At 39.8% G+C, this 22,003-nt stretch overlaps 1 protein-coding gene across 3 annotated transcripts; it reads right to left on the bottom strand.

Moving 5' to 3' along the window:
- Positions 1-17,850: 17,850 nt before the first annotated feature.
- Positions 17,851-21,449, bottom strand: LOC147613357 (protein DETOXIFICATION 16-like). Of its 3 annotated transcripts, none has more exons than XM_086782096.1 (9): positions 21,036-21,449; positions 20,621-20,946; positions 19,543-20,087; positions 19,336-19,422; positions 19,172-19,228; positions 18,824-19,062; positions 18,589-18,707; positions 18,401-18,487; positions 17,851-18,176 (listed from the first exon to the last, which is right to left on the bottom strand). In XM_086782096.1, exons 2-9 carry the CDS (start codon positions 20,831-20,833, stop codon positions 18,108-18,110), a joined length of 1,416 nt encoding a protein of 471 aa, XP_086638222.1. In that variant the 5' UTR covers positions 20,834-20,946; positions 21,036-21,449; the 3' UTR covers positions 17,851-18,107. The 3 variants fall into 3 exon arrangements, with proteins under 3 accessions (XP_086638222.1, XP_086638223.1, XP_086638221.1); XM_086782097.1 differs by lacking the exon at positions 21,036-21,449 and adding an exon at positions 20,478-20,540 and having other exon boundaries at positions 20,621-20,737; XM_086782095.1 differs by having other exon boundaries at positions 20,621-21,449.
- Between the last annotated feature and the right edge of the window lie 554 nt (positions 21,450-22,003).

The raw sequence follows: 22,003 nt of genomic DNA, 5'->3' as shown, positions 1-22,003 counted from the left end.
TGATATGAGATGTGAATGGATGTGATGTCATGTGAATCAGGATGTGAATAAATGATATGGGATGTGAATGGATGAGATGTCATATGAATCAGGATGTGAATGAATGATATGGGATGAGAATGGATGTGATGTCATGTGAATCAAGATGTGATGAATGTGATATGATGTGATGCGAAACGGGTAAATATGAATGGATGTGATGTGATACGAATCGGGTAAATATGAATGGATGAGATGTGAATGAATCTAATGTGATGAGATGTGGATATGGGTAAATGCGAGTGGATGAATATGATGTGATGAGATGTGGATATGGGTAAATGCGAGTGGATGAGATCTGATGAGAATGTGGGTAAATGCGAGTGGATGAGATCTGATGAGGATATTTGAGGAAAGAAGTGATGAGATGGAAAATGATGAGAATGGGAATTTATATGAAACGAATGTGGATTAAGTAATGTTGATTATTATGGAAAGACGAGAGTTCGTTATAGAAACTGTATTTATGGCCTGTTTTTAAATGATTATTTTATGTCAAGAATTCTAGGAAAGCGTTTTGACTGTCTTGTGATTAAGGTCGTGGAGACCTAGCTGATAAAGTTGCAATAGCTGACGGAGGACGTCTCGCGTAGCAAGGTCAGCCAAGGTCTTGACCAGCCTCGGTTCGATTAAAATGGTGAGCTTCCAGTACGATGGATGAGGGACCAAGAAAGCAGCCTATGAGTGAAGCGCGAGGTCACCTGCAAAGGATCCTAGGGTGCTGACCATACTGTGCTCGGGCTCTGGGTCGCCGACGATACCCACACGTGCATCGTGAAAGATATTGGAACAAGGAGTAAGAGTTGTTTTCTGAATTCGGGCATGGATCTAGTTGATTGACCTTACTTGTCCTCCAACGGATGAGTCCATGGCCCTTTTATATGGATCCGTTGGTTGATCTTGCTGATTCTCAACGAAGTTTCCATTTTGATATGTGAATATATTGCCGGTTACTATGAGCTAGGAACTATCGAAAAGGCTCCTGAGTGGTCAGGTGGTGAGCGTTCTGGTCGCCAATGATGCCATAGATACACCGATGAAGGAATGATTGGAAATAAGGATTCAACCGGAGATTTTGAGGATTATGATCAGTGAGACAATCGTTTCATTGAATGATTGTTTTTAAAGATAGATGATGCTGAGAAAAAGGCAATTTCATATTGGGTGTGTAAGTGGTGTGACTAGTTTAAGTTTGCATGAATATCCAGCTAGGGGGCTTGGGAACTCTTTTCCCTAGTACCTGGGACAAAACCTAACCAAAATCTTAATTGGATCCCATCACTACAGTGGTTGGGCGGTTGGCTAGGTGGTTGGCTAACCCATAGGACTAGATGGGGTTAGGCTGGACTGATGGATCCCTAAATTGAGACTCAATTCTATTATGGTACGATATATGAAGTAGATCCCGGACAAAAATTATTCTATGGAAAAGAATCAACGGCTATGCCTCTCAATGAGGAAAAAAGCGTTGGTCTCTATGATCCAAGTGCAATCTTTTCCTTGATCTGATTATGGGACTTTCGAGTTTGGTCAGATCAGTTTTGTTAGATAAGGCTTTTGACTACGTTAGAGAAAAGTTATCCTGGAGAAATCGCCCGTGCTTTCCAGGCAAGGGAAGTTTTTCCGGGTTCGAACCGATGGATTAGTCTCTTTTCCGGATATTCGTGGGCGAGGCTACGAGTGTGGGACCCGGCCTCGCGCAAGAAGTGCTACTTTCGCTGCTAGCACCCCTGAATTTGTTGCGCGGTGGGGACAGGGATCTCACAGCTGGTATCAGAGCAAATTGGCTAAAGTGGATCAACCGAGAAGCCAAAAATGTCATAAATTTATGAAGTAGCAGGAAAAGGTTGGAATTGTGTGATGAAACTCATACAAATTGATATTCAGAATGAAATTCTTAATTTGATAATTGGGTCTTCAGATGGAAGTACTGCAATTGTATGGAATCCCTGACTTGCTTGAGGCCTAGACATGATGGTATTTACCTTATAGTTCCAAGGACCGTGACTACCCGTATATACCGAGGATATAACTGCAACTCTTTACTGGCAGTATATACGAATAAATCTAAGATCTTGAAATTATAAGCTAAAATGCTATCCCGATGATGAATTCGAAAGTGGTTGATATGATTTTAAAATTCTGATTGAGAACTGATGAGTTGAATTGGATTCTGATTTAAAAATGATGATTCCTGAATTTTTGGTTGAAAAGCAATAAACTGAGCAAAACCACAATGAGGATGAATGGGACAAGTCCCTGTGTTGATGTTTGTAACTAGAATGATGATAATGACTTCAGCAAATCACTATGAGATTAGTGGGTTGTGTTGACAGATTGCTACTGTTAACTCTTGACCTAGTGGATCAAGTTAAGGGATGACAAATTAAAAATATATAAAATTGAAATCCCCCATGGAGAACCACAATGAGGATGAATGGGACAAGTCCCTGTGTTGATGTTTGTAACTAGAATGATGATAATGACTTCAGCAAATCACTATGAGATTAGTGGGTTGTGTTGACAGATTGCTACTATTAACTCTTGACCTAGTGGATCAAGTTAAGGGATGACAAATTAAAAATCAAGTTAAGGGATGACAAATTAAAAATCTATAAAATTGAAATCCCCCATGGAGTACTGTTCAGATGGAAATTTCGGTCTAATAGACCATTATTGTGTTAAAGATAAGAATGATATGTTCTGAATAAATTGTTATCTGATAATGTGAGTATCTTTATCCCATGATTATGTGGGGATCCAACCTATCTAAAGAACCCCAGAATCAGATGAATCAAAAATCGGATTTGAATCTTAAATAAAGGGACTTAACAAGATTTTTCGTATTGATTTTAGGAACATGGATCGAGGTTGTCGTGGTAGAAATGATAACCCCCAACTCGATGAGGAAGGGCTCGACTTGGATGTTCGTAAAACTCTTCATAGTTCGCAGCTTGGACCTTGCAAGGGTGAAGAGGAAAACTTGAGCGAGGCTGTGGAGAAGTGGATCAAAGCAATGGAAGAGTACTTTGATGTCACCGGGTACAATGAGAAGAGCAAAATGGCTCTTACAAGGCTGCAGATAGTAGAAACAACCAAAGTGGCATGGAGAAACCACTACGAGACAAACCGTCTGGATCGGAATACCCAGACATGAAATGATCTCAAAATTTACCTGAGGACGAGGTTCTGTCCTCCTAGCTTTTTGGAAACAAAGATGACCAAATTCTTAGAGTTAACCCAGGGGAGCAGAACTATTGAAGTATATCACCAAGCGTTCGCTCTCCTCCTCAAATACGCCACCGTTGAATGAAGAACAGCTGATGGCCAGGTTCATTCAGGGACTGAAAAAACCTTTGAGTATTTTGGTGAAGAACGCTAAGCCAGTTTCCATGGCCCAAGCAGTGCGGATGGCGAAGGATTTCTCCAAGGCCTTTGATGTCAAGGTCCCACCAAAGCTAGCACCATCACCTTTCAAAAGGTTTTTAGTTCTAGAAGGTGATTCCAACCTTCCACCACCTAAGAGATATCACGGTCAAGCCCAGGATATGAGAAGTTTCAGAATGGAAGAAATGTCCTTTTCTCGAAACTCAATCCCCTAGAATTCAACTTCAGAAGTTCCACCCTTGAAAAAGGGAGTGAAATGCCATAACTGTCCATCGCAGTATGGATTGTCCAACTCCTTTTGGATCAAGGTTTTCAGGGCAGGGAAATCAAGGATCAAGATTCCAAACTCTAGCTCCTTCCTTCCAGAGTAATCAGGTTTCTAGCTGCCAAAATTAGGGAAATCCCAAAGGTAGACCTTTGTAAAGCTTTGATATAAAGTTTATGGGTGTTGGCTAAGGCAAATGCTTTTTGAAGCCTTTAAAACTTTAAGAGTAGTAAGTGTTTTTGTTTTTGTTTTTTTTTTCTTTTTTAAAAAAGCTTTGGCATTGTAAGCTTTATGGCTTTTTTAAAGCTGTATAATATAAAGCTTTTAAACTTTTGAATATGAAGCTTTTGTTGTAAAAGCTTTAAGCTTTAATATAATGAAAGCTTTAATTATTAATAATTAAAGCTTAAAGCTTAGCTTGGCCTAGCTAAGGCTATTAGCTAAGCAGAGAACATGAAAAAGCGATGGGGGTAGAACGAATCCAAAGAAGGGAAAAGGTAATCGGCCGCAATGTAGCAAATTGTGAAAAGACAGAAAGGGGAAAAACATAGCCGGTCCAAATTTTGTTTTGAAGAACAAAATCTGAATTTGAAACTTGAAGCTTTTGCAACTTTAATAATAGAAGACTGATGCTCAAATCTTGCTAATTGCATCCATCTCTTTTGATCTTGTAGAGGTTGAAGAGATATGAAAGGTGATTTTGGGATGAGAAGTGGTTTTAAAAAAAGGTTTTAGTCATCTCGCAGGTGGAGTATGATCTCTTTCATCTTCTTCTTCTTCTTCAATCACTTCCAGCGTTACTGCCTTGGAAGTGGACAGCCGATTTGGGAACAACTCTCTTTGACTTTCCCTATTCTGAGGCAGAGGTCTTGCATTACTTTGGTTTGAAACTGTGGGTTTCTTAGAGACCTATATTATTTACCAAAATAGGGATTTTGAAAAGGGTTACAATCTTTCTCTCAAAATCTATGAGCCTTGATATTTCAAAGCTTCAAAGCTTTGTTTTTTGCAACCTATATTTTATAAGGTTTTATGCTTTTAATTCTCATTGAAGCTTTAAAAGGTTGCTATAAAGAAACACTTTCAAGCTTTATACCTTATATAAGCTTCAAACTTCTATAAGCTTCTCTATTTAAAGTTTTAACTTCAAAAGCTTTTAAAAGCTTCCCAAGATTTCAAGACTTTATATTTAAACTTCTTGAAAACCTTCTAAGGCTTAAAACCAAAAGCCTATATAATCAACAAGGCCTCTTACAAAAGGGTTGTTTTTTTAAAAAGAATAAGCACCAAGGGCCACAAGCAAGAAGAGAATTTCAAAGGTTTTGTGAAGGTTTACTTTTTGTAAATTTTATCAAGGCTTACTTTTTACACAAATCAACCATGAGGATGACAACTTCTCTCTCGAGCAAGAGGGTAATTCTGAACATGAACGTATTTCTGATCCAAGTATATCTAAACCTATTGAAAATAAAGTCTCACCTCATATGCTTCTAAAAATGAAAGGACAAGGAAGTAACCTATGGTAAAATAAGCCCCCATAATTTTATGAATCTTTTAACATTATAGATAAAGAAGAACATTTTCTGTTTGAGTTTATTATTGACCATGAGACCATAACTACAGGTACAGGTAACACTTATGTTTAGTTTCTTGTGACTTTCAAGAATCATCTTATTTGAAGATGTCAAATGGATGCCAGAAATGTTTTTTTGTTCTTACCAAAATCTCATCTACACAATTGAGGTCAATTACAACCCAAGCAAAAGGGAATGTTAGTCATAAGCTCTATAGGGATGCACATTATTTTATTTTGGATGTGACTTTTATTTATATCATCTACCAGGATTAATGTATTTAATCAGTTGTATGTACTGGTATGATATCTACTAAGTGTAAGATTCCTCCCCAGCCCTCAAGATATCTAGTTTCTTCCCTTGTAATCAATCCCCTTTTCAAAATAATAAAAGATCATGTTTTAACCTGTTTTGGCCTAGAGAGAAAAAATATTCTAGAGAGAGATAATTTAATTTTTAGATATATTTGGATGGAAAAATATCCCTTCTTATTAAAATAAATTCCCCCAAAACAGAAGTTTAAAAAGAAATTCCTAAGGTGCATTAGAAATAAATTATAATGTGCACAAAAGATCTTAGCCTAAGGGTCCAGATTTTTTGAAAATTTTGGATTAAGGTTCTTATGGACCAATAAGATTAATCCAAATGTAGGGAGGAGAAATTGAAGAATAAAATAAAAACCCCCCAAAAATGAGTAAATGCTCACATAAGATGAAGAGTGGACTAAGGACCAAAGAAAACAATTTAAAAATTAAATTTTGACACCTCAAAGTGGGGATCTCCCCTCATGAAGTAGGCACCTTTTTTCTCATCATTACCCTCAATTTTAAATCAATAAAATGAGATATTTCCTCTCTTCTCTCTCCTATTTCAAAACTAGATCAAAAGAGTAAGCTGAACTGACCCAAAAATGGTAAAAATTGACCAAACTGATCTGAAAAATTCTAGAATCAGTTTGCTTGGTTAGAGGCTCACTTTTTCTTATAAATAGATTAACTAAGAGATTAATTAAGCTCTTCTTATTGTTTACTCTCTTGAATTCAAAAAATTATGTAGACTAGAGTTCTATAAATCTAATTTGGGTTAATTTAAGTCAAAAATAGAATGATAAAAATGAGAAATGGTTAGCCATACAAAGGAGGTTATGGCAAAATTTTTTAAAATTTTATGGAAAAGAAAGTTTGTTTTTATGTTATTCCAAAAGAGTAATTCCCACCATTTTTGCATCTAAACGAAATATTCTAATTACTCCATGTACATATTCACCTATGAATATGCATGGATATCACTGATATTAATTATTAAAATTGATTTTTATGCATAGAAAGATGCATAAAGAAATTTTTTTTATTATAAAAGTGTTATTCTTATTAAATTTAATTTCTATATATAGAAAGATGCATAATAGAATTTTTTAATTATAAAAGTGTTGTTCCCATTGAAATTGATTTTTATGCATAGAAAGATGGATAAAGGAAAATTTTTTATTATAAAAGTGTTATTCTCATTAAATTTGATTTTTATGCATAGAAAGATGCATAATGGAAATTTTTTTATTATAAAAGTGTTATTCTCATTAAATTTGATTTTTATGCATAGAAAGATGCATAATGGAAATTATTTTATTATAAAAGTGTTATTCTCATTAAATTTGATTTTTATGCATAGAAAGATGCCTAATGGAAAATTTTTTATTATAAAAGTATTATTCTCATTAAATTTGATTTTTATGCATAGAAAGATGCATAATGAAAAAAAAAATTATTATAAAAGTGTTATTCTCATTAAATTTGATTTTTATGCATAGAAAGATGCATAAAGGAATTTTTTTATTATAAAAGCGTTATTCTTATAAAAATGGATTTTTATGCATAAATAGATCCATAAAGAAATTATTTTTATTTTAAAAGTGTTATTCCTATTAAATTGATTTTATGCATAAATAGATGCATAAAAGGATTTTCTTTTATATAAAAGTGTTATTCCCATTGAAGTTGATTTTTATGTATAAATAGATGCATAAAGAATTTTATTATCAAAATTAGAATTCTCTTAAATTCTATGTTTAAATTTTATGAGTAATTGATAATTAAATTAATAATTAAATACTCTAAAAGAGAAATTTCTATCGTTTTATATCCTCAATTTGTAAAAAGAAAATTCAAGAAATCTATCGAGATTGAATTATTCAGATAAATGATTAATTCGTTCCTGATTGGAATTCATAGCTAATTTAGAAATCAATTAAGTGTATATTCAAAGAAAGAAATTCGGTAAAATAGTAAGTGAATTATCAAACCTTTTTGAGAAAGATAGTTCATGAAAAATCTTATCCGACTCGAACCTTGAATCAGACTATGACCCAAGACCACAAACTATTTCGTCAGTTTCGAGGAAAGAAGACGTGATTAGTTTAAAAAAATATCCTCAAAACTCCTGCCAAATTTGAAACTAAGTTTGAGACCCTTCGAATTGATCTGTGGATCAAGGTTATAGAATTCGAGAAATTCTGGTATGAAATTCAGAATGCTGATCAAGAAGTTTTGAGGATACTGATTCAAGAAATACTCCTTGTATTCAAAAGAAAATCAAACTGAAAAATGGTGTGCTTCCGGTACGATGGGCGAGGGCCGACGACGCTCCCTGAGTGAAGTGCCAAGACACCTAAAGAGGATCCTGGAGGGTTCTGGCCAGACGATGCATGGGTATGATGGACGAAATGATTATTGTAATCTGTTACTGGATCTCATTGTTGCTGACCAGTTGGTCTCAACAGAGAGTCCAGAGTGATACTATTTTTTTGAGAAACAAGAGACTGAATGGAAATTTTGAGTTATGATATCCGTAACCAATAACTGTTTGTCAATGGATTACTTTACATGTTAAAGTTTTAAAGAGGAGTGTGTGCATATCTGTATTCGAAAGCAAAAGTTAAAAAAGGCATTCAATTATGGGTGGGTGAGTAATTGTTTGGTTCTACCAATTCCAGTGGTTGGGTGTGGTGGCTAACCCATGGGCCAGTGGAGTTTTAATAATTAAATTGAAATAATAGGAATACGCTTAGAATTCAAGTAGTTAAATAAAACCCTGAAGAATTTCTCAAATGAGTAGATCAACGGCTGTTCCTGATTTCGGTTAGGAAAAAAGCGATGATTTCCTCAAAAGATTAGATCAATGGCTGTGCCTGATTTCGGTTAAGGAAAAGCGTTGATTTCTTCAAATTAAGTCAGTGGTGAAGGATAGTTTAATCTCTTGAACCCGTTAGAAAATTTGTTAAGAAAATCAAAAAGGTGAAATCGTTCCCATTTTTCGGCAAGGAAATTTTTCCCGATTTCGGTTTCAGAATGACCACCAGATTAGTCTCGTGTTCGGACATTCGAGGGCAAGGCCCCGAGTGGAAAACCCTGCCCCGCGTAAGAAGAAGCTACTTCCGTTGTTGCTAGCAACTGGGAATCCGTTGCGCGAAAGGGGCAAAAGGGGTTTCACACTAAGATTAATGTGTTTAATCAGCTGTGTGCACTCATATGATATAGTCAAGATTATATTATTTAATCAACTGTGTGCAATGATTAAGTGACGGATTATGTGTTAAATCTCACAGGTGGAACATATATTGAACCACTATAAGATATTTCGGAAGACATGTGAACATCTTTTGACATTAATATTTTTATAAGGTTAAGGCCTTAAACCTTTGTATATATATTTTATACTGTTAATAGGCCCAATGCTTTACATTTGTTGCTTGCTATATTTTTATAGAGCTTTTATGCTTAAAAACTTAAAAGCACTTATGCTTTGTTTTTGGAGTTATCTTTTTGAAAAGCAAGCTTTCTAATACATATAAATATGGGTGAGTGGTACAAGGACCAAACTCATCCACCAGGGGAGATTCAACCCAATCTTATGTCGACAATGATCTCTTTCTTATTCTCTTAGCTCTCTTATCCATTTAATTTTTTAAATTAAAGTTTATGTTTTTAATTTGTTCAAGTCTATGCTATGCTCTAATTTTGTGCTTGAGAATTAGAATTTCTTCTCCAAGTCTCTTAAAGGTCCTGACAATTGGGATACCCATATGAAAAGATGAGATGTGTTGAGAACCATAACCTTGGTTTTCCCAAGGTTTACTATGAGATACCGCTATGCACAAAAGTCATGTGATGTGTCAAGATTTGTCTGGAGAGCCTCTGAAGAATCTGCAATAAGCACAATGTCATTAGCATAAAGTAGTATGGAAACAAGATTGCCTACTAGTAGTGATACGCCTCCTCCCCCTCCTCTATCAATGAAGGCTGAAATCTTATTGATGTATAGGTCAAAGAGAGTGGGAGATAGTGGGCATCCTTGCTTCACTCCAATGGTACTGGAGATCTCCTCTAATAATCCTCAAAGCAACAATAAACCCATCGGTGTTGTGCTCCAGCCTCTTCTATGATGGCTCAGAGAGGGTGAAGATGTGATCCAAAGTAGAGAATGACCTGCGAAAGCCTACTTGTCCTCATGCTCTGTGCCCACGTCTCCTTGCTAGTGTGTTGTGCTCAATCTCAAGTACTGACCCATAAAGTTTGGCCAGTGTGGCTAATCATAATAGTCATGTAAATTGTTGGGGTCCATGGGATCTTCAGCTTTATGGAGAGAGAGAGAGAGAGAGAGAGAGAGAGAGAGAGAGAGAGAGAGAGAGAGAGAGAGAGAGAGAGAAACCGGCCTTCAGAAACTTGACGTGACGCGGTGAAACAAACACTCGCACACAAAACACTTCAACACCTTTGAGGACATGGAAAAGAAAACAAATAGGGGGAGCAAGATTGCTCCTGCAAAAAGTACACGGACACCAATTGGCCCCAAAATGCAGTGGCGCCCCTTGTGATATTTCTTTACTTGATCAAATTTGTGTACAAAGTACAACTTGTAGAATCCTCCATCAATAGGATCCCTTATAGTTTCACCCAGGACTTCCAAAAGAGAACTCTCGTTATTACAGCACAGCATACCATAGAGAAGACACACACGTACAACACCTCCCTGCTTTCCAAAGGTCTTCTCCATCTCAACTATGGATCCTTCAAACCTTTTCCCAAACAGCAGTAGGACTATACCATACCACATGTCCTGCCCTATAGCCACAGCTTGCATGTAACCTTGAGAAAACTACAACCTATTCACATGAACCTATTCACATGAATCCAAAGACATGTTTTCCACATGAAACCAAAGACCTGTATCCAATAAACCAAAGACCTGTATCCATGAAACCAAAGACCTGTATCCAATAAACCAAAGACCTATATCCCATAAACCATAGGCATGTTTCCTCAAAACCAAAGTCATGTTTCCTCTCAAAAAACCAATGTCTTGTTTCCTTTCCAAATCCAAACGGATGCCATTCACACTCTCCATCCCATGCCCATGCCCACCTGCTTTGTGTCCAGAGAAAAACACAGGGTCGTAACATACCCCCCTCTTGAAAAATAGCAAGTGTCCTTGATTGCACTTAATAACACAGCAAGGCATCGTATGAGCAAAGATTCCCCATATGACAAAAGCAATGCCCCTCCAGTGCATTTGGGTGATGAAACAATCATCTTGGACAATAAGGCCACACCATCACGTCAAAGTGACAAATAACTCTTGCTTGTTCCTTCAGAACCTATAGAAAAAGTCTAAAACCAAGTGGAAACATGTAACCTCTGTTAGCCAAAAACAAAACCATGCATCATTCTACATATGACAAACATATGCATGACACATATATGCATTCGCAAACAATATGCTCCTCAAGATGCTCTACCTACTCCCAAAATAACAGTCTTAGGGCTGCTCGCAAGCCTTACACCCACGGGCATCCTGCAGGCCCCACGACTCAAGGTACAACATGAGCATATGAAAGCAGCACTCAATGCATCTAAACTATACATCCACGAAGTACTTCCCACATATGTCTCATGGCTATCCCGCAGGAGTCACACTTAGTGATGCATCCATGAATATAATACAGTACTTGATGTATCATACCAATATACATGCATCACACCACACAATCCAAAGTATTACCCAATGTATTCTCAATGGTACCAGGATCCAATGGCACCAGAATACAATAATGCCTCAAAAAGTGTATGCATATATGCACAAATAGAGTTCGATTCATATATCCATAAACCAAACCAACTCTAGGACTGCTCGCAAGACTTATGCCCTCCATAGAGTTATCCATAGTTGCAGTTATAGTTCAAGGTGCGGTCGACTGTGAATCATACCCAACTTTACCATCTTATGTAACTAGTACACAATATCATAGACGTCCCATAAGCAGATGTACTGTCAGCCTCCAGTACCTTCGGGTGAATACAAAGATGTCACCAAGTGACTCCTGTTGAAATTAGGGCATTGTGATGAGCTATGGTGGATCAAACACTAGAATCATCATCATTAACAAAGTGATTAATAAATAATTAAGACATAATTAGTAGGTAATTAACAAATAGATTAATGTAAGCATGGATACTCAAAAACCAGCAAATTCTCATTAGGGCAATGCCTCAATTTATAGAGTTTACATCAAGCATCAAATCCCACTGATTTCTCCTTGATTCACTCCACCTCTTTTCCATGATTCTCTCCACCTCTTCACTTTTCCCAGAATATCTCCACACTTCCCAAAATATCTCCACACTTCCTAAATCTTCTCATGCTACCCTTTATTCTCTCCCAGTAGATTCTTCTTACCTTTTCACAGGTTCTTTCACATTTACTCATTCTCTTTTACAGCCTCTAACCAAGGGCTTGTTCCCGCACACACCCTATTCACTTGTATTTTCAACACCTCCCCTCAAGTGAATACTCCTAGTACACCTAGACCCTATACCAAGTTTGCCTCCCCTTACTTGATAGTCCGCGACTAGTGTCTACACCTCCCCTCAAGTAAACTTAGCTATATCAAGTTTCTCTCTTACTTGATAGCCTACGACCAGTGCCTCGAGTCCCTAAACTCATAGTCCTTGACACTCTCTCTCTATATGTGTCCAAGGCTTACTATAGTTGCCCGCGACCTTGACTAAAGTGCTCACACATACATCTATCTACCACGTGGCCTACATCATCGGTGGCTCAGAGGTGGTTTTACTTTGTTGGGGCACGTTACATTGGGTTGTGGGGTCTCTCTCTCTCTCTCTCTCTCAGAGATTTTCACATGGCTCCTCACTCTTTGGAGTCTCACATCTTCTCTTGTCTTCAGTCTTCTTGTCGTGGCAGCTTCTCTCCACGCGTCCGTCTCTTCTTTCAGTCTTCTTATGGTGGTAGCTTCTCTTCTTGTGGCAGCTTCTCTTATCGTGTCCATGTCTTCCTTCAATGCTTCCTTTAGATCTTCTTGGTGTGGATCTTCTTCTTGGAAAGAGATATTCTTCTTCTTTCATGGCTGGGGCCATGAGCTTGTCCGTCAGGTCTTTTTGCTCCATCTGTGAGCAACATGTTTCAATGTTTTGCTGACAGTTTCTTTGGGCTTTTGATGTTCATCTTGTGTCATTATGCAATGCAAACCCAAATTTATGCGGAAGGTCTTACCTCTTGCCTTATTCTGGACAAGGGCAGTGTCGGATCCCATATTTACACTGATGTAATGTGCCCAATACATAATGCGTATGGCATTCATTCTTATGCACATTACCAAATGCAACTCTGGCTGTGAATAATCTTGAATTTGAGTGAGATTTATAAGCATTAACCAAGGGTTAAATGCAAAATGATGATTATCACAAATTTATCAGCACAATTTTCCCAGAAATTACATTAAATCAAGGGTAACCAATTTGTACGGAATGGTTGGAGTATCAAACCAACTCCGAATTGCAATCTGAAGTTATAGGGATCTGTATCAGATACCTAATGGTTAATTTGAACTCTCAATTATACCAAAATACAGTGATTAGTATTGATTAATCACTGATTAGTAAATTAATCCACTGTTTTGTGTACAAAAAACAGAGTATGCAGGGAGTTCAGATCTGGTGCCTTAGACTTCAAATGAGCTCAAATGCTTTCAAAGCCATCAATAGCAATGAGTCTAGTAGAGGATTAAGCCAATAAACACAAGATTTGACCAAATATTGAAAGCTTAATCTCTGTTTTACCAAAGTCACCTGCAGATTTGATGAAGAGCTTGGATCTCATTGTAGACTTGATGAAACTGAATTCTGTCTTCACCAACTTGTAGAGCATGCTTGAAAACACCTTGGGCTAAGAGGAATTAGAGACATTTGATTTGTGGAAGTAGAAATAACCAAATCAGCTCAGAAAAACGGTGCCTAGTAAATCTGTGATTTCTCCCTCGTTCCTTGGCGGTTTGCGCTTTTGTTTGGATGAGCTTGAAGAGCATAGAGTTGGCTATCATGTGCTAGAAGGATTTGGCCTAATTTTATGTGTGCAAGGAGAGGGAGCTCCTCCACTGGATAGAGGTGAGTTGAAAAAAGAGGAAAATTATAATTTTTTACTAATCCTAATTAGCAAAATAATTAGCAAGATAATGAGCTCACAAAATGATGGATTCTAGGCATGGCTCTGATACCATGTTAAAATTAGAGCATTGTGATGAGCTATGGTGGATCAAACACTAGAAACAACATCATTAACAAAGTGATTAGCAAATAATTAAGATGTAATTAGTAGGTAATTGACAAATAGATTAATGTAGGCATGGATACTCAAAAACCAGCAAATTCTCATGAGGGCAATGCCTCAATTTATAGAGTTTACATCAAGCATCAAATCCCTCTGATTTCTCCTTGATTCACTCCACCTCTTTTCCATGATTCTCTCCACCTCTTCACTTTTCCCAGAATATCTCCACACTTCCCAGACTTCCTAAATCTTCTCATGCTACCCTTAATTCTCTCCTAGTAGATTCTTCTTACCTTTTCACAGGTTCTTTCACATTTACTCATTCTCTTTTACAGCCTCTAACCAAGGACTTGTTCCCGCACACACCCTATTCATTTGTATTTTCAACAACTCCTAGATGAAAACTGAGCGTGTCTGTAACAAGGGAGTGGAGGTGCTACCCCCCTCTTGAGCATCAAGCAATGCTCCAGACCTATGCTATGTTGAACCTGGATGAGCCATAACAAGAGTTGGCTCCAACTCAAAGACATCAAGATAAAGCTACAATACTTGAGGTGAATCTGCTAAGTCACCCTCCTCCATCCACTTCGCATCGATCAATGAATAGTTCTTGAACTTCACAAGATAGTGACGGGAAACTTTACCTCGTACCTTTCTTGTGTGCCAGTATCTGCTTGGGAATAAGAACCTCATCAAGTTCCTCCACTTCTGTCTGAGCCTCATCTGATACAACCTTAGGCACCCAAAACCTGCTTGCACTCCACCCAAGTGGTAAGCACAAGTCCCTAATGAAGCATAGTAGACCACCACTACTAAATATAGAAAGAAACTGTCTTCCGAACCCATGAAGCCTCTATGAAGATACGATCGGTGACAATCAGGACTTCCAAAAGAGAACTCTCGTTATTACAGCACAACATACCATAGAGAAGACACACCTGTACAACACCTCCCTGCTTTCCAAAGGTCTTCTCCATCTCAACTATGGATCCTTCAAACCTTTTTCCAAACAGCAGCAGGACTGTACCGTACCACATATCCTTCCCTATAGCCATAGCTTGCATGTAACCTCGAAAAAACTACTTCTTGTTCACATGAATCCAAAGACATGTTTTCCACATGAAACCAAAGACCTGTATCCGATAATCCAAAGACCTGTATCCCATAAACCATAGGCCTGTTTCCTCAAAAACAAAGTCTTGTTTCCTCTCGAAAAACCAATGTCTTGTTTTCTTTTCAAATCCAAACGGATGCCATTCACACTGTCCATTGCGTGCCCGTGCCCACCTGCTTTCTGTCCAGGGAAAAACAGAGGGTCTTAAGAGAGAGAGAGAGAGAGAGAGAGAGAGAGAGAGAGAGAGAGAGAGACGCGACAGAGGGGAGAGACAAGAGAGAGGGAGGAGAGAGCAAGAAAAGAACACGGGAGAGATGTAAAGGAAGAGAGAGAGAGAGAGAGAGAGAGAGAGAGAGAGAGAGCACATAAAGACGAATAGAGAGAGAGGATTGAAGGTTGGGCAAGCCGAGTAAGGTCAGGCTGGGAGGAGGGAGGAGAAAAGAAGAGTGAGAAGAAGTATGAAGGTATCGGTAGAGAGAGAATGGTTGTCAAGAAAACCAAACACACTCTACCTGCTATGAGAGCATGTAGAGTGGTTGTCAAGAAAAGCTCACTCCAAAAAGCTCTCTCCAAACTCACACTCTACGTGCTATGAGAGCATTGTGTTTTATAATACCCTAGGTTAGGTCAAGCTGGGAGGAGAAAAGAAGAGTGAGAAGAAGTATGAAGGTATGGGTAGAGAGAGAGTGGTTGTCAAGAAAAGCTCACTCTCCAAACTCACACTCTACATGCTATGAGAGCATGTAGAGTGGTTGTCAAGAAAAGCTCGCTCCAAAAAGCTCTCTCCAAACTCACACTCTACGTGCTTTGAGAGCATTGTGTTTTATAATACCTTGGGTTAGGACAAACTAGGAGGAGGGAGGAGAAAAGAAGAATGAGAAGAAGTATGAAGGTGTGGGTAGAGAGAGAGTGGTTCTAAAGAAAAGCTCGCTCCAAAAAGCTCTCCAAACTCACACTCCACATGCTGTGAGAGCATTGTGTTTTATAATACCCTAGAGATGTGAAGGAGAAACTTGTTTCATTTTATAATACTGACACGTCCTGTAGCTGGCACATAGACAGAAGTATTATATGAGTGTTGGGCCAACCTCCAAGAATGTGAAAGTTTGAAAAGGGAACCGATTTGACCCATTGAGGAGAACAAGAAGATAGTGGTAGGAGAATTGGAAGCTTAAAGGCTTGGGGAGACCAAGACATCACAAAACATGGGTGGAGTTTCATGGTAAAGTGCAATAGCAATGCGTAGGAAGATAGTGAGATGGATATCTAAAATAAACAGAGTTCGAAAAAGAAGAAATATCATGGCTGTTTTTTTGAATGATTCCTAATTATTGCATTTGAGCCAATCAAGGTGAGGAAACCTTTGGAACCTTTGCACCTCTTGTAATCTTTCTGGTCCCATCAATTTTGTGTGAGATGTGAACTGCACCTACACTTGAAAATACAGTGATCAATGTGTCTTTATTGTATGTGAGAGAGCGGTAATTCTCATTCAAAAGTTGATTCTTGTTCCCTTCTTTGTCAAAAGCTTGTATCCAATTCAAGGTCCATTCAGGTGGCATCCCATGCTGTTTCCCACAATCTTGGCTTTCTGTCAAACATGCTCTATCCCTTGTTAGACTACAAATTGCCTTTGCATCTGTGAGAATGCGGAGCATCCAAAGTCATACACAAATTACCCTTCGACCATGGTGGTTGTCGTGAGGTCCCATGGCACACCAGCAAGCTTGACAAGTAGCAGTCTATGGTTGAATTATAACACCGATGGTCCAAGAAAGGTTGCATATCTTAAGGATGCTGGTCTCTGAAAGGAATAAGTAATCAATTGCATTATTGTCATTGTGTTTGATGCAAGTCATCACATGTGTGCCTCACCATTGGGGCAATCCATTCCATGGCGGTACAACTTCCTTCAATCTTTTGAGTTTCTCTCCCTTGCTGGGATGTCCATATGTGCCTCACCACAGGGACATTCCGTTCTGTATTAGCATACCGATAGTGTTACACACATTTGAATTTCTGCCCTTCCTTGGTGGTTCTGCTTCCTTTGATCTATTAAGGTTCTCGCCTGAACCAGGATGTCAGTATCTTCTGGGTCTCTACTGCCATGGCAAAACTGACATCTGTTTTCGATCATCAGGTGGCAAATGCATGCATTGATATCTCCCACAACTAGTACACTTTTCTCACATATGAGTTCTACAATTTCTTGTCCCAACTCAGTATATGGAGTGTGCATCTTGCCACAAAAACAGGTAATTGCAAAGGTATAGCAAACAGGGCCCAAGTATAGCTCTTATGCATATCCTCTTTGATCATAGGAATCGTTGAATTGGGATTTCTTCTAGTCATGCATTCAACACCACCATTTCCTCGTCCTTGCTCTTCAATTTGTGGTTACCATAGAGAGCAAGCTACACATGAGCTGCGGATCCTTTGTGCATCATGTTCCCAAGTCTTTGCCACTAGCACAATGTGTGCATCGCAAATTAGCCCCTCAATACCCGCTCCTTTATTCCAAAAGTACGCATTGGAGTCACAAAAGCATATGTTCAGCGTCTACCGTGTCCCACAGGCCACATCTCCCTATGAGGGACGAGAGAGAGAGAGAGAGAGAGAGAGATTCTTAATGAGCTCATTGATATGAAAAAAGCTCACATTATCTGGTCCAACTGAAAAAGATGCAACCATAATTTGATGGGCCTTGAAAGTGAAAAACTGGGGAAACCAAAAGAAAATGTTAGTCACCCTGGAAGAGGATAACAAAATTAAATTATACACATGACTGCACATCATCAGGTGTGATCTCAACCAGGGAAATGACCAATGAGATTTTAAAAAAAAAAATTATTGTAAGCCATGATAAACCTTTTATTAAACTGACAAGTTTGTTAACAGGTTAAACCCATTGTGAAATCCTAAAACTGTTAAGTAAATGGAGGTAAGATGTCTCAAAATTCTGCATAGATCTGCAGAGTCTGCTTGCTCAAGTTTGTGATCCCTGCTTTGCCTTCATTGAAATTTGTGCGTGATCACAAAGTGCTCTGCGAAAGAAAGCTTTAGTGAGAATTCTAACCGCAGGGATACCACAAAGAACTCCACTTTGTTCCCACTATTTCAATAGTAGTGGCTCTACTGCATCCTGAGACGGTGAGCTTACTCGGGCTGCTGCCTTGATGGCCTGCACATATACATGTGGATGCATGATCATGCTGGCCTTACTCTTGATTTCATGGCTAAATGGCTGTGCTGCTAAGGGGATTTACAGACATAACCCACACCCATGAAAAAGGCATAGGCGACAGGAGATCTCTCCTGTCACCCCTGCCTGTTGGATGGGCAGAGGATCTGTCTGTAAAGACCCTGATAATGCTACAAATTAAAAGGAGACAAGGAGTTTCCCACCTCTTCTTCCCAGTTGGTTGCACAGGTAATAGCCACTAATGCTATCAACTGCACCACTGAGCCACTGCTTATCCCCATCCAGAGGCCCTGCCAAATCACCGGGAAACAAAGCTTGTTGGAAAAAAAATCGAACATATTTATGCATGAAGGCAACCTCACATTCCAAGGAAAGTGTCAAAAATGAATACCTCAGCCTTTATGTGGAAGACAAAGGCTAAAACAAAAGCCAATGGTAAGCCGACAACATAGTATGATACTAAATTGATGTATGCACAAGCCCGCTGCCATCCACAGCCTCTGGCAATACCTGCAAAGCATAGGGTAAAGACGCACAAAGCATTGAGAATCGCTCATCACGACCACCTAGCAGAAACACACTCCTAGAAGGAGCTGAGAGAAGTCACAAGAGATGACAATGCATACCTGAAAGAAGTCCCTGCATGCTGTCCAAAATGGTGGAGGCGGCAAGGACCGGCATCATCTTGGATATGTACTTGATGACTTCCTCTTCACTGCTGTATGCTCGTCCCAACACATTGCGCAGAGAAATAAACGTAGTGGACATGACAACAGCCTCACAAGAAGCAATTGCCATGGCAACATAAACTGCCCGATGAGCTGCGTCTGGGCGTCCGGCTCCAAGCTCATTTGCCACTCTTGTGCTAAACAAACATCAAGCAATCACATCAAGTCACTAAACCAGATGAAAGAAATCATGGCCATGCAACAAAGAGTTTAGCTCTGCAATCTGTCCTTGACAATACCACTGACCTTGCCATTGCACCAAGTCCTGAAGGAACCATGAACGCAAACACAGCACTGTTGTAACTGCAGAAACATTCTCAAATAAGCACACAACTAACCAGGTAGATCTTTAAACGTACATTTCACTTCTGAATTCAATGGTTTCCAACACATTTTATGATTCATCTTACCAGATTGAAAGTGCTGAGGTTTCCAGCTCTGGGTCTGGCAACAAACCTGAGACAATCACAAGGGCTTCGTATGACCACCACTCCAAGCTGTCGTTCAAAATGAAAGAACATATATCAGCTCGTATATGATCAACATCATGGTAAGCCCATGCTTGGAAATGTGATAGTTCACTGTGTAGAGGTAATGGTATAATTTTAAGTACATACCAGATCATTAGAGCAGAGGGTATTGCAAGCTTGAGGAAGCCCTTCAGTTCATGAAATGCCTCCCAAGAGAGAGGAGTTCTCGTTTTCTCACAAGACGGTGCAAATCTCACATGCACGGCAAGCAGCATCACATTGATCCAGTTTGAGATGCTGGTGGCCAAGGCTGCCCCTCGGCTCTCAAGGCCGGTCTTGTATACCATGAAATAACAGATAGGTAGGTGGCAGCAGAATGTGCATGCAAAACACAGCATAAGAGGAATGACAATGCTTTGAGCCTGCAGAAATTTGACAAGAGGCTGTGCTGTTGCATAGGCGAACAAGGTGGGGATTAACCAGAGTGTGTATTCGCCTGCTGACTTTGAAATAGCTGCATCTTGTCCAAGAGCCAATAAGATGTGCTCCATGTTGGCCCAAGCAAACGCTAGAGGTATGCCAGTAGCATTCAGCACAATCAATGCTCGCTGCAGATACAAACCAAGCAAGCTGTATTGTTGTGCTCCATAAGCTTGTCCGCATAATGTCTCCAAGGCAAAACCCATGCCCATCTACATCCAGCATGCACTGTCATCAACATATATTGTTTCTTGTTTTTTCCTACAAGAGCACAGATGCTCATTTCTACAGATCTTCTAAACCATATTAAGAAAACAAGACGTGTACGCAAAACTACTTCATATGCAAGTGTCATACATTTCTACTGCTCAATCCCACAGCCTACTAGCACACTTTTTCTTGCTCCTAGTGTTTAAGACCATTGGCAAATGGGATTAGCAATAAGAATTGACATTCCTAATATGTTTGATTTTTACAAAAATACATTGAATTCTCTAACAATAGGTATGGCAGGATCAGGGAAAAAAAAGGCTGTATGGCATCGCAGTGTATAGTACAGAACGGTGGAAGCAGTACGGGCATGCTGGAGGGCAGGATTTCACCTGCAAACTTTGGTCCTCTAAAGAGTCATCAACTCCATCATGCATAGCACAAAGTAGTCATCCCTATCATGTCATCATCATAAAATTCAAAATTTTGAAGGAGACTTGGCAAATGAGATCCAATGAAGGGGTACCAGTCCTACCAGCAAACTGGAGCCAGTCACAGTAGCTATTGAGGAGGCGATGGAGGCGCTAGAAAGGGCGAGTTCACTGAGGTGTCCCACAAACATGACCGACACGAGTTGGATGGCGAACTGCAGAACGTTGATGAGGATCATGGAGCCTGCAAGCCAGCATTGTCTCCTCAGCTCCTGCTTCACTGTTGTGATTTCCACTGTGGCTGGTGATGCTGCCATGATCGTGGTTTTGTGGTGCGAAACTGGATTCAACCCTCAATTCTTGTGTAGAGCCAATTCAACCCACACAAAGCATTTGGAGTTCTTACATGCATTCTCTTAAGTATACCTCTCTCGCTCTCTCTCTCTCTCTCTCTCTCTCTCACACACACACACACACATGCGCAACGCCTCCTCTCCCAGGATAGATGCATACAATCACCTCTCTCTCTCTCTCTCTCTCTCCCCATACATACGACCCTTGTCTCTCTCACACACTAAATACAAACAACTCTCTCAATCTACATACAGACACGACTTCCTCTGGATACATACGCATACTCTCTCAGCTGTCTCTCTCTCTCCGCATACATGCACAACACCCGTGTATCTCTCTGACTAGATACAGACAATTCTCTCTCTAGATACAGGACACCGCTTCCTCTAACTACACACACATAGTGTACACACACCGCCGCCTGTGTGTGTGCGCGTGTGAGGGGGGGAGAAAGAGAGTGAGATCAGAGAAGTTTTGTCCCCTGGATCAATATAAGACAACCTGCACCACCACCGCATGTGCGGGCGGCGGCACCATTGCACCACTAACAAACGCGAAGGTAGCAGCCAGACCGTAAGAATCCAAGTGCACACGTGTGTACCATGACAACAAAATTATCTCTTTCTAGAATCAAGAGTCATCTCTATATATTTAACCGAGCTAACGCCTCCCTCCACTTGTCACAAAAGAATTTGCAGGCGTTCGTTTGAGGCCTGCGCGCCACGTGTAATAAGCTCTACATGAGCCGTCGTGAAGAGCTCTGCATGAGTCGCAGTGGTTAATGCAACGAATGGGCCGCCTCTCTTGCAGGTCCCAGGTTGCAGGCTACAGGTCGTCGTGGAGAGCTCTGCATGAGCCGCCGTGGTTAATGCAACGAATGGGCCGCCTCTCTTGCAGGTCCCAGGTTGCAGGCTACAGGTCGTCGTGGAGAGCTCTGCATGAGCCACCGTGGTTAATGCAACGAATGGGCCGCCTCTCTTGCAGGTCCTAGGTTGCAGGCTGCAGGTCGCACAGCAGCCGCCTCCACCTCCGAATATGATGAATGTCATTGCGCCAACTCCTTCGTTTCATCGTCGTCGTGTTTGCAAACGCGCCAGCTCCTTGGTGTGAGCCTCTCTGTCTGTCCTGTCTCT

Source organism: Cibotium barometz, chromosome 44 (assembly GCF_041138505.1).
Source record: "Cibotium barometz isolate CiBa-2024 chromosome 44, ASM4113850v1, whole genome shotgun sequence".
NCBI classification, from domain to species: domain Eukaryota; kingdom Viridiplantae; phylum Streptophyta; class Polypodiopsida; order Cyatheales; family Cibotiaceae; genus Cibotium; species Cibotium barometz.
Note: the sequence above shows the minus strand (reverse complement) of the source record. Positions and strands in the feature narration are given on the sequence as shown.